The 13,928-nt window shown below is 35.2% G+C and overlaps 1 protein-coding gene across 1 annotated transcript in view; it reads left to right on the top strand.

Annotated features, from left to right (window-relative positions):
- The window catches only part of MMP16 (matrix metallopeptidase 16), a 174,906-nt gene extending 162,376 nt beyond the window's left edge, over window positions 1-12,530 (top strand). The window contains exon 10 of the mRNA XM_042035766.1: window positions 1,168-12,530. Coding sequence (XP_041891700.1) covers window positions 1,168-1,502 — 335 coding nt within the window. The 3' untranslated portion in view covers window positions 1,503-12,530. The remainder of the gene's footprint in view (window positions 1-1,167) is intronic.
- Window positions 12,531-13,928: the final 1,398 nt, after the last annotated feature.

Genomic DNA, 13,928 nt, shown 5'->3' with positions numbered 1-13,928 from the left:
TGCAAGAGATTAAGGAAAGGAAAAAGGAAAATGGTACCTTTTCATTTGCTAGGAAGGCTATTAAAATTACAAAAATATGTAATGTAGAAGAATGTTGAAATGCTCAAGTTTTTCTGAAAAGTGGTAGTAGGGGATGAAGACTTTTTTACATTTTGAGCTGCAAAATATGCTATCAAATATTTCCTTTTTTATTTTAGAATTGAAAGAAAATAACCGTTGATTGAATAGGTGCTTAATAATGTTATCTCCAGATAGCCAGTTACCAGCCTTTTCAGGAAGCATTGGTAACTACAAATAGTGCCCAATCTGCCTTAGTAGCCTTTAATACTGCAGGAAATGTATAAGATGTATAAAGTGAAGACAAGGAAAAATTCAGCTATTTCCATTCAGTTCATAAACAGTAGGAGAAAGTTCACCCATCCTGAAGGTTTGTGTCTTGCCAGATCAATGTCATTTTTCAGCTGGGATAATAAAGTAGTATAGATTTTCAGCAAGAGTCAAGTTTGTTTCACTATTTAAGCCTGTTTAATGATAACATTGGATTGTGCCTGAATGAACAAATATTGGGTCTTTAAAGAAAACTTAAATCTGGTTACACCTGTTTTCTCATGTGAGAGATGCTGTTATTTCATCCAGTCTCCTGAAGTACAGCAATAGGCTATGTGAGATTAAAGAGGGTCAGTTCTCACTTCTGGATTGGATAGCATAGCATAGCATTGCAATTTGTTTCAGTAGACTTCCCATCTTGAAAAGGTCGTGATGCTTTAAAGTCCTGTCGCTGAGGATTCCAATCCAGTTGGTTTTTCAGTGAATGAACAAACTGGACAAACCTTGATTTGTCATAGACCATATTCTCTGGAATTCTTTGATTATTTTTGTAGTAATGAAAGAAAATAAAATCCCAGTTTACTGAATAAAAGAACAACTAAGGAACAAACAAACAAACAAAAAACCCAAAACAAAATTCCCAAACTTAATGTTTGATTTTCTAGAGACAGTAAAAAAATAAAATTTGTCAAGAAGATTTGAAAGACCTATAACTGAATTCTATTCCTTATGTCTTTTCAATTTTTTAATTACAAAAAAAATGATACCAGTAATTTCCATCATGATATATTGTTGACATGATTTCATATGACCATGAATAACTTCAACTTTTTTCCTCAGGCTTCACATATTTCTACAAAGGAAAAGAGTACTGGAAATTCAATAACCAGATGCTCAGGGTGGAACCTGGCTATCCCAGATCCATCCTCAAGGATTTTATGGGTTGTGATGGACCAACAGACCGAGATAAAGACCGACACAGCCCTCAAGATGATGTTGACATTGTCATCAAACTGGACAACACAGCCAGCACTGTGAAAGCCATAGCCATCGTCATTCCCTGCATCCTGGCCTTGTGCCTCCTTGTCTTGGTTTACACTGTGTTCCAGTTCAAAAGGAAAGGAACACCCCGCCACATACTGTACTGCAAACGCTCTATGCAAGAGTGGGTGTGATGTAGGGTTTTGGTTTTTTTCTTTCCCTCCTAGGAGTTTGTGGTAACTTGAGATTCAACACAAGAGCTGTTATGCAGTTTCCTAGCTAGGAGCGGGCATCTGTCAGTCTGAAACAAAGCTGATCTTTAAAACCCAGGGGGTTGCCTGTCCTGCACATGAGTGGCGATTCGCTCAGCTGGGAAGTTTCCATGATACACAGTATCTGCTGTTTCTTCAGTCCTTTGTCTTTCTTTGTCATTAAATTCTAGGCCTTTCCTCTGCACGCTCAATGCCCTATAAACTATCAGGATTAACTAACGAAGAGGAATAAAAATATCTCCAATGTTTCTACATTTTTCCCTTAAGGCCTGTTCCCCTTTGAAAAATTTTTTGCTGAAAGTAAATTTTTTTAGAGAAACACAACAACCAACAATGGAACTTTCAGGAAAGTGAGAAGACCCAAAACAGCTTTGTCTCCAAAGAGGATTGCTTTCTGTCTGCTACGGATAAAGTCCTATACTCCTACTTCCAGTTTTGTCAGGTGGGAGACTCGGATGACACGCAGGACTTCAGACTGTTTGGACAGCCATTTTCCAACAAACAAGGGGCCAAAATATCTGCAATATAGTAACAGCCTTAATAATACATTCATTTTGTGTTTTTTACAGCTGCTCTGGGCTACATCCTCAATGTTTTAAACTCATATTCAATACTATATTCAAGCAGAACCTTTTTATTGGTTTGATTTTTGGTTAGTTTTCCTACATTATCTTTCCCAAGCTGTACCAAGCCAACTGCTCCAGGCCTTTTATAGGTCTGTCAGGAGCACTCATTCCAAAGCATGGTAAAAAGGAGTGTGTCTCTGAAGTGGATTTCAATAAACTAAAACAACAGACATGCTATTGAGAAACTTGACACTGGCATTATATTGGTGGTGTAACCCTTTGAGAACTATTGCATCCAGTTTTCAGAGTCTGGTGGTTGTTAATCTTGGTATCATTCAATTATAGAATTGTGTTTGGGTAATACAGGTTTTAAAAGAAAATCAGTTTTTCAAAACAGATTTCTTGTGACTGCAAGTGTTTTTAATTATTTGCATTATTGATAGAAAAGCATTTGTAACATGAATAGAAAACAAAATACATTTACCAGCTACTTTCTTGTTAAAGGAACCAAACGTATTTTAGTAATTTCTACCACTTATCAAGAATTTTTCTGAGCTGGCAACAATTTTATAGCTTAGCCTCTTACCTTAAGCATCTTGGATTTCTCTTTTGAAACAATGTTGCATGACAATTCAATTTGCCTCTGCAGGGGTAGAGTTACAGTTTCAAAGGAAAGCTAAGATGATGACTCTGATAGTGCATGAGTATCCTCTGGTGTGTTACCCCTTTGCATGTTCATCATAGTTCTCAAAGGGTTACAATTTCTGGCCTTCAGTCAAACATGGTATCACTGACAGAGCCAAGGAACCGCCAAAACATTTTGTCATTCTGTGTAATTTGTGCTAACAGCAGTATTGTCATTTTCATGTGACCTGCAGAGCAGGTTTGTATCAATAATTTTTTCCTAGAGAAAAGTCAGCAACTGACAGACCTCTTTATTGATTTTAGGAGCTGCTTCTTGCAGTGATAGGCTTTACAGTCACTGGGCTGTGAACTTATTAAAGATGGTCAGAATGATGCACCCCAAAAGTCAGACACCTGGTTTTTTATGAAAGCCAGGATTTGAGGGGAGTAGCTTTTGCAACAATGAACAGCTTGCCTTGAACTTGATTATTGACCTGTTGACTGTCATTACCAAGTTAAACATTGTCTTCTGTGAACAGCTTCACTGTCTGAATTTCCTTAAAGTGTACTGTCCTATGTCTTTGACCTTTAACTTACAAACTGGCACAAACTGAAGGGAATCTGGTGTTGCAAATGAACTAAGATGAGTTTTATTTCTTGAAAGGCCTGGTAGACATGATCCAAAATTTGAGAAAAAAATTGAAGTGTTTTAGTAGGAGAGAAATGACATAGACTAAAATATTTATGATAGGTCTGTAGAAAGGTATTTTGCTATGTATACATGCACACTCTAAAAATGAATTACAGCAGAAGTTAATTTTTATTTAACTTGAATACAATTTTCAGTATAAAATTATTATTTCTACAAATATCTAGTTATTAATGAAAACGTTATAGGAAAGTATTAAAATACTTGAAATGGCCAGTATGGGCTTTTACATAAAATGAGACTTTTATACTACGTTCAACCAATTTCTTACTGGTTTCTTAATCCACATAACTGGATCACTTTTTAGAGAGTGTAGGTATATATACATATATATTATGATTATTATTGTTTTGGTAATGGATAGCTTGACTGCCTTGAATTTATATTTATATTGAGCATAGCATGGAAAATAGTATGCCTTTTTTTCAATTACATGATTTTATATTGATTTGAGGACTTATGAACATATGTGGCATGCTATAAAGCATTGCAAACTTACTTCGTAGAGCATAAACAGATATACATATGTATGGTTAACAAAAATGAAGATTAGAAAAAGATATAGTTTTACAACAAATATGCAATGCAGATGGCATTTTGGAGATGTTTTGTAGAAGTACTGCATACTCTAGCTTAAAAGCGCACCAGTATCAGCCCATAGCATTAATTAGTAAATCCAAGTCAGTTGTTGCTGAAAATATAGATTTATTGACAATTTAGTTGCACAGGATTTTTGCTGCAGATCAGGTCATTTGGTGAATTTGAAATTCTATGCTGTTTGTCATATGTATTAAGATGTGTGTGTTTGTATACTTATAAAAGCACACAAACACACACATATGCAGACATGCACATTTTAATCCATTCAGAAAATTTTATTGTCAACAAACTACTATAACTTACGTTCTGCTATAGGCAGAACAAAATGATTGATGTTGCTGTTCCAATTTTTTCCCTTAGATAGTTGGAGGAAAATACTAAAAGCACTACTTATTCTGCATTTGTTTTTCCTCTACAATAGGAGACTTTATATTATTTTAAAGTTAGAACAGCATCTCATCAGTTTTTTTATTCACTTGAAAATTTCATTTCAATTTTGAAGTATCTTTAATGGCAGCTTTAACTTCTTCTGCAACCGTTTCCCTGACAGTAATGAAGTGCTGAGCATGTTGACTGTTGTTCTTTGATAAGGTAACAAAAATATTTGTGTTTGGAGAATTTAACTGTAATTATGCAGGAAGGTAAGTGTGATAATTCTAGTGCTTGGTATATGGTACATCGTAGATACATGAATACATGATAAGTTGATTGTTGAATCTATTTTCTTTTACTTAAAAGTGCATATATTCTATATACAGAGAGAGGGAGAAAAAATATTATATTGGCATGTTTATGTCATGCAAAGCAAGATTGTGTCAACATTTCTGTTACATACTCATGTTTTCAGTAGGTTGTAACGCAGTCATAAAGGTTTGCTTTAAGTAAAAGATGTAGGAGCATTTGCGTTCACTGTAATTTCCAAATACATACTGGCTAGTTTCAAATTACAGACGTTCAGAGTAAATTAGGGATGTTGTCTGATCTAATTTTGAACTCAAATTTGTAAAAGTTCTAAGATAATTTTTTTTTTTTAATAGTTGTTTCTCTACAAGGGCCTATAACTATCAGAATTAAGAAAAAGCAAATCAAAAATATTTTCAGTTCTGCAATCTGGGTGCCTGCTCATGTGCCGTAACTTTTTTAATAAACATTTCCATATTGCTATTGTCATGATCTGTACTGTGCAACAATACAAAACTGAATATGTATTGTATTAATCAGCTACAGTCTATCAAGCTGACTACACAAGGTTGTGTATCTTCAGAGTACTATGGTCTGTATGATGCAAAAGGCCAGAGTAGATTATGGCAGTGTTTCCTTTGGCCTTTCAATATCTAAACCTATGAAAAGATTATTGACTGCAGACAAAATTAATTTTTATCAAAAAATACATTTTAAAAATATGTAACTGTATATTTACTGGATAGACTGGGATGGAGAGACTCAAATGGCTCCAAAGGAGCCCTTTCAAGTCTCTGAATAAATGTAATACATATTTTATATATTCCTATGAACTTTTGTTCTTTTTCTTCTTTCAAAGTGGGACAAAGGGAGGGGATAATTAAAGAAAAAGATTTTTTTAAGGCTAATTTTGTGAATGAAAATAACATAAGCTTATAGATCCAAACATAAGGGGCAGACTTACACTTTTTCTTAGAAGCGTACTTCACATCCCCAGTTGCTTGATCAAGACTCCTGTACCATTAGCACTGTGGGTTAAGAACTGAGTGTAAGGCTTAATTTTTGAATTTTCAACTTTTTTGGGGGTCTTACTTTACAATCTAAATGTCAGTTAAATGTAGCTTTTGGTACCAAATTATATAGAATCTAATTCTAGCTTGTTGGTTAGAAAAAAGTGCATAGTCTAGGAAGTTGGTCTGCCTATTAGCAATGGAAGCATTACTTTCCTATTCTATTTTTTTTTTTTTTTTTTTGCATTTGAACCATTGTTAGGACAAATCTTAAAAAACACACATAATAAACTGAACAGTGAATGTTCCAGGCACTGGATTTTTAAGGAAGTAGAAATGCAAACTACCATACCATTAGCAGCCTACTTTGGAAAGAGCATGAGATGACTGGGCAGAGGAGCAAGGATATGACTGCAGGGGCTTGCTCCATCCTGGCTCCCTTATCTCCTCACAACATGGCCTAAGTTTTATTACCTATTGCAGAGGTGAAGGAAGCCATGAACCATGGCAGTGGGAGATGTGAAGCAGCCATTACAGAAGAATAACTCCTGGTTTGCCTTTTTTGTCAAGACTGTGTCTGGACACCTCTTTTTCCAGAAGTATAAATAGATGACTGCAGGTCTATGAGCCATAAGGGAAGTCATTACTATCAGCTGAGGAAACAAATGTCACTGGCCACTTAGGTGTCCAACTATGCCGTAAATCAAGTAATATTGTCTGGAAGCTAAGGAACAGATAACCTGTTATTCAATACAGTGGCATAGTTGTGATACCCCAGCATTGTAATGTTATGCATACTTCCTCAGCTCAGACTACACAGACTGCAGACAAACAGAGTGGTTCTCATGAGATAAGACCGTTTAAACATATGTCAGTTACAAAATTGGGTGTAAATGAACCATGTGCTCATAAAATTAATCTCTGATATATGCATGTAATTCAATGAATTTTCTGCCACTAGTGTCATGAAAAATGTGTAATGTGTGAGTCAAATTTGTCTACCCCATTCTTGTGACTTGCCATCTGAAATGTCAGAGGCTGAGAGAGACAGACATTGTCATCAGTGCCATCAATGCTGAAAATGTCTGGTAAACATCAAAAGCATACCATCACTTGTTGCAAACTGGTTCCGTTTGATGCTTGATCTAAGGTAGCCTCTAATGTTAGGCAGCATAGATTTTGTATGATGTGGCAATATTTGATTATGTAAGTATTATGTAGGAATGCCCAGTAATAATCAGAAGATCATATTTTGAGGGATCATCAGCACGTGACCACAGCAAGCATCTGTTCCTAAAATCAAAATGTATTTCAAGGAAGGATGTAGATAGCATTAAACACATGCATTATAAACAGGTCTTCTTTCCCAGTATACATAAGTTTTAGCATATCGTTTACAAATTGTGGTCAGTTAATTAACATTTGGAGTTGCGTCTGCCATTTTGTCTTTGAAAGAGGACATTCTGTGAGTGGCATCCATAAAGTATGTTTAGTTTCTGAAGATGGCCTTAAGTATTGCTCTGGTCTACCAACAGTATAGATGAAATAAATTTTAGATGCAGAGACGATATAAATGAAGAAAGGCTGATGTAAACTAGCATGCTAAAGACAGTTTTCTATACTTGGATGTGCATGCAGCATAGTGCTACTTGCTGTCACAGTAAAACTTCATAAACAGTAATCATTATACATGCCAGCCATTTATGAAGGCATGAAGTCACACAGCTTAGTTTCTTCTGCTTCTGTAGAATAACATTGTCCACAGATTATAATTACAGCCACCACATAAACCAAGGTTTTCTGTTTAGTTAATAGTAATTTCTACCATATGAAATTGAATCATGTCCCTTTTATAACTACAATTTTAATCTTCTTGGAGCAGCATATCTTAATTCATAGCCTTTCATGCCCTTTTGTTGGTTCTTTTTTCTTTTGCTCTTGCAGTAAAATATATACTGAATATTGTCTCCATCTTGTGGGATAATCATTCTGTGCCATGCTTGTGTCTCGGATACCCCATTTACCCATCCATCATTCTGGGAACTGGCTTTCTAGGAACTGGGATTAGTAACAAAATGCTGACATAAAATAACTTCCTAAAGTACCTGGTTAGTCCTTAACAATGTGACAATGGAGTTTGAAGAGTTTTTAATGAAGTATTGTGTTACTTACATACCGGCAACAGAACAGTATAACTCTGTAGTAAATGTCCATATGGGTTCACCACTTGTAGAGTTGTGTGTTGAGTTATAAAAGAATGTTTCTAATTCATATTTTCATCCTGATATGTTGGTGTTTAACACCCAGTTTACATACACATTCATAGCTTACATGGCTGTGCATAAATTCATCTGCCTTGTCAAAGCCAAGAGTACTTAGTATCAGCAGGTAATCAGTGTTTATAAGGTATAAAAAATTTGATTCCCTTACTATCATTTTGCAACCTTAAAGAAGAGAAAATAGGTTTTTCCATAGTATAGAGTGATGGTTTCTAGTCCTCTTTATCAGTGTTTAAAATTAGATGATGTTAAATAGAGCTCAAAAAGTACTGGTTTACAACAGATATATTGCAGGTAAATGCACAGCCTCATGTTTGGGCATACAATGATTCTAAACAGAGAAGAACACATCTTATCTGCTATGCTTGGCCATCGCCATAAAATTGCCAGTGCTCACATACCGATCACCTTCATATCTTCCAGGATCACTGTGTTGAAGTCAACTCCGAGCAGTTTGTCTGCTTGGATAAGAGCAGAATTATGTAACTTAGGGAATGATACATGTGATGGCATACATTCAGAAGGCATCATAAGCAATGTACAGCACTGCTTTAAATGACCATGACAACTACAATTCATACCTGCAAGGCATAGCTGCAGCTTGTATGTACATGATTGTGTTTTACCTCATATGATAAACTGCTATGAATTCTGGCCGTGCATCACCAGGCACATGAAAACAATTGAAAATACCTTTCAGAATAACCATTGTCAATACTCACAACTTATGGAAATAACTGAGAATAACTGAGATCATTATACTCAACAAAATTTAACCTTGAATAGGAATCCAGAGTTGAAGGAATGCGTGATGATGAAAATAATCTATTCCCAACTCTTACTCTGTGTAATGCATTAGATAAAGCATTGTCAAGTATATATATATATATATATATATATATATATATCTGTCTTTACTATGCTTCTAAAACATACAGCTATCACTTGTCAAATCACAGTATTGTCTTACTGTGTCTGGTTGAAAATAATTTTACAGGATAGATCAAAGTTCATGATCCTCCCTTTTCCCCTTTCTAGACATGCTACCACCTTCAAAGGAATGCATACTGATAGCAGTCCTTGGATCACAGTGACAATAAATACAGTTTTAAATTAACACCCTGTTGAAGTCTTTCTCAGAGGAAACTTAAACTAGTCATGAACTTTCTTTCCACGACTTCTAGGACCCACAGGAAAACCACCTAGGTCTTTTGGTCAAAGACTGCAGACAGACATAGGAAAAGCAGCATAAGAATGTTTCCATTTTTGATTTCCAAAAGAATATAGGAAAAGGAATGAAAACATTTTGACTTATAAGCGCAGGTGCAACACCAATTTGTCAAAAAGAGATGGAGACAAGGATCCCTAACACCACTAAAATTTCATGTAATCAACAATAAAGGAGAAGAGATATTACCAAGAACTTAGTGGTAACTTGGAAAGTATTATTGGCCTCCAACAACAAAGACACCTGTTAGGTATCTGAAAGTATACCTGAAAGTCCACTGAATTCTGTATTTGGAGTCATAACCCACCAGACAGCAGTCAGTCAAAAAGCTTCTCCATATAGTTGCTCTAAACAGACTGCAAATATATATATAGTAATATATATAGTACATTATTTATCTGGTGCAATCAAAATCTTTTGAGATGGATTTAGTCAAACTAATATTAACCTGAATCTTTGTGCAAAAACTGGTCCCAGTGAAATGTTATTCTGTTTGTTCTCAGAAATTAGATCTAAGATGATTTGAAGAACTCCGCTGCATAAAATACTGAAGGACAAAGAAGACTTTAACCTCTACTAGTTTATATTAGTCATGTATCTTTATTTCTGTGATAGTCTTGAAGTGTGTGATATGACAGAAATACTTTTATGGCCATTGGATGGATCATCGATTTCTATTTCTATATGTAAATTGATAAATACAGTCAAACTTCTGATTCCCCTCCACCCCCATTTCTCACTGCACCTTGACATGTTTTCTGACTCATTAAGGCAATATTGAATTTTATATTCTCTTGATAGGCAAGTGGGAAATGATCTGTTCATTATACAAAGAAGCAAAGAAAAAACAATTTTGTCTTCTATCTCATTTAATCATATACAACTTTTTACACTTTTTCACTAGGAATTGCAGTGAAGAGGTAGTACCTTCTCAAATCTCCTGCAAATATTTGCAGAACTTGATATATATCTTTCACTGAATCTTGTTAATTGTCCAATACTCCAACACTGAGCTCTAACTTAGATCAGATTTTTGAAGTCTTTACCATCCACTGACATTGCCATCCTTAAGTCCTTTATGAAAAAGCCATGCTACAGCCAGCACTGATCATCATGGATTCTTTATCTGCATCTTGGAAATATTTGACTTGTCAGATGTACAATAGTCTAACAGCAGAGACCTACCATTTTTGATGCTAGCCATTGCACACCATTTGTATGCATGGCCTATGACCTCTCTGAAAGGTGAGCAGACTAGAAAGCTGCATTTCAACAGTCTGTGTTATTTCCAGAGGTTCCAGTTCTCATGTTTAACCTGTTCTCTTTCTCCTTTGTATTCTGATGCCTATAATCTGTGTCATGGATATTCGGACAAGAATTTTATGGCTGAACTCCTTCCTCTACCACAAGTCAGTTCATACACATCCATCAATTGCCATTACCTTACCACTGTGGCATAATAGGCTAGCACTGTTGCATGGCAGAATGCTTTGCTGTTATGCACTGTTTTCTGATTGATCCTAATTTTCCAGTATCACAAATAACATATTTATAAAGAACTCTCTCTGTCATCTGCTACTGTAGTCTTGGATTCATTGCCCAGTTCAGTCATAGCTTGCAGAGAAAGGTGCAGGTGTTTGACTTCTGAGGTTTACTTTATGTTATAGGTGTTCCTATATGGTCAGAAACTCTTTGAGGGATGCAATGTCTTCTACTTGCCAGTCCTGTGGTAGTATTGTTAGCAGTTAAAGCATGTGAAGCTACTTTTGTCAGTCTGTAGTCAGCTAGAGTTTGATATGGATATATACAAGAAGGGTACATTGCTTCATACACATCCTTGTGTCTCTTTATGAATAACATGCACCTTGCTTTCTCTCCATGTGCTGTATTCTTGTATCTATCAGAACTTGATTTCTTCCACAGTTCTGCTTGTTGGGTGTTACTTTAGCAGCTGATTCCATTTTCCTTCTCGTTGACATTTCTTCATCCCTGTAATTCCAACAGAAATTGTTCTGGTTCCAATATGTTAGCTAGAAGCTACTACAGTTGTGACTCTGCCTGCACAGTGATTTGCTTATTTATCCTCCATGTCTGAGAAAGAGGAAGTCAACCTTTCATGCAGAGACAAGGGTGTTTGTGCAGTTGATAGGATATCTCTGAAAGTGGTTTTATGCATAACATGACCATAAAACTCACATATTGTTAAATATCAACTCTTCAAGCTCTACATCTTCAACCCCCCAACAGTTGTTCATTTAATTTTCAAAGCCTGACAAATAAGTCAGAATATGGATGTGATGATTTCCCTGTGTGAAACAAATTTCTCATTTTTATTCCCTTTTCTCTGCATAGCTCCATATTCATTTCATGCCCATGTTCTGCTTATTAGGGTGTGTGTTAGTATCAAAATAACTGGAGCATTTATTTGCTTTCTGCAAGTGAATTTCATTTTATTATTGTTATTTTATTTTATTGGCTCACACAGCATTCTATACAGTAACCTTTTTATAACTGACATATGTTATTCCTTCAGGTAGCTTCTACTGACAAACACAAAGCTTGTTTGTGTGCAAATGCAAGGCTGACTAAATGGTGCTAAAGTGTATTATGACTGTCAGATATAATCAGGCAAAATTTTGTGGTGCTTAGACTGATTTTTTTCATTGATTTTATTGATCAATGCATTGAACAGTGTTTTATTATACACAAGTTGTCTTTTGTTAGTAAATCAAGACCTCATAGTGCATTGTTAAACTAAATGGGTTAATTAATCTATGTAACAGCTCACCAAGCTAATCTCTTTAACTCCTTATACTGTTGTGTCATTAAAGGTCAAGGGGTCATGATAATAATCTCATTGCTGTAGACCATTAACATGACTGAACATTTTCAACAAAGTACTTATGTTTACAATGCTATAACCCTTTGACTGCTGCGGCAACCTTTAACCACCGAACGTCACATGCTAGAATCATCATTATGGTTCTTGCCATGGCAATCAAAGAGTTAAGGGCTGTGCAGTGATTTGTTTTATATTTATTAATTTATATTTATTTTTTGTTTTCATTTGAGAAGGGGGAAATTGGGGTGGGGCAGTTCTTGTCTGCTGTAAGTGTCTTAACCAAGGGAAGGGTTAAAACGGCTTTTTATACTATTGCATCTTATGTACTTACCATCGTTTCATTGTGTTGTAATTAAAAAAAAAAAAATCTGTCAATAAATAAGAGAACAGAAAAAAATTTTCATAAAGGCATTGTGGTTTAATTGGTATATATTGCTGTAAGATTTATCACTGCTGTTCTTTAGATATTGTATAGCATTAAAGCCAAATTTAGCCTCAGAACAGGAATGCCTAATAACAGATAATGACAATGTATAGAGATATTATGGATGTGGCTATGAGCAAGATGAAGTAAACATTAGTTAATTTTTCTAATCAAGATAGCGTAGGAAAAACTAATTTGTGTTGGAAAAGAGGTGGAGTAAGTGAGAGTGGACCTACTTCTGTGATGTCTGAGAGATTGCTGTCACAGCCACTGAAAAAATGAACAGGTGGCTGACTTCCTTCCTTTGTTGTATGTAACAAAACCATGACAAACTTAATGTAAAGAAAAGTTGAGTCGAATGATTCAAATTAGAAAATGGGCAAAGAGTAAACACAACAACAAAAAAAATTTCTTGAAATCAAATCACAATAGAAGACCAGAAGATTAAGAGACTAATAATACCTAAGCTACTTGAAGCTTTGCTCTTTTCCATTCTAAATGAGAGATGCATGTGTAAAACAGAGGTCACTGACTGCAGTTCTCAGACATGAGAGAGGAAAAGATCCCTGGCTGGGCCTTACCTACAGGTGACTAATAGGAAAAACACCAGTTCTGAATGGAATGATTTGGGGAGTGTCTCTATCTCATCATCCTTAAGTTCATGGAAGTACATTGTTTCTGAAAGATTGGAATTAAAACAACTTCCAAGCTGATTCATGTCTTCTCAATACCACTCATTTCATAGGTAAGGGTGATGCTACTGGCAGAAAGTGATTAGTAAACATCAGCAATCACAGTTAACATATGAGAAATTTGCTGCTGTTTTTCAGATCTATTGCCATACAATTATGTTGCAGATAATTAGTTTTTTTTTTAATGTTTGGGCCTAAATTCAAGATATAGCTTCCAGGTATTTACCTACAAAAATCTTTCCAATCAAGAAATAATTACTATGTTAATTAACTAGACAAAAATGATTGTATGTAACAGATATTCTTAATCACTGCTTGCCAGTCACTTTCTTGTTGCTTATTTGAATTATTAAAAACGGTGAACACAATCAACTAAACATTTGGACATCAATAGCTCTCAATGGAATTTAAGCTTATGAATATATTATATATTACTTTCTTCAGGTCAAAACAGCATTCAATGGCATAGAATATGCTCATTTTCCACTCAGAAGAAACTAAAAATAAAATAAACCAATATTTTATGGAACACTTACTGAGCCAAGTGGGAAAACTCTGGGAACTTACTATGAGTTATAAGGATTACACTTTAATGAATATTATTCAGTCCTAAAATCCACAATACACATGAGTAAACTGCCTTTTCTCCAAGTATATTGGCAGTGTACTGCTGGTGTTGGTGAAAATGAGTCT

This window comes from Corvus kubaryi, unplaced genomic scaffold, assembly GCF_017639235.1.
Source record: "Corvus kubaryi isolate FWS band 111438036 unplaced genomic scaffold, C.kubaryi_AGA036_p1.0 37385, whole genome shotgun sequence".
In the NCBI taxonomy this organism is placed as follows: domain Eukaryota; kingdom Metazoa; phylum Chordata; class Aves; order Passeriformes; family Corvidae; genus Corvus; species Corvus kubaryi.
The sequence above is the reverse complement of the archived record's forward strand: the minus strand, read 5'-3'. Positions and strand labels throughout refer to the sequence as shown.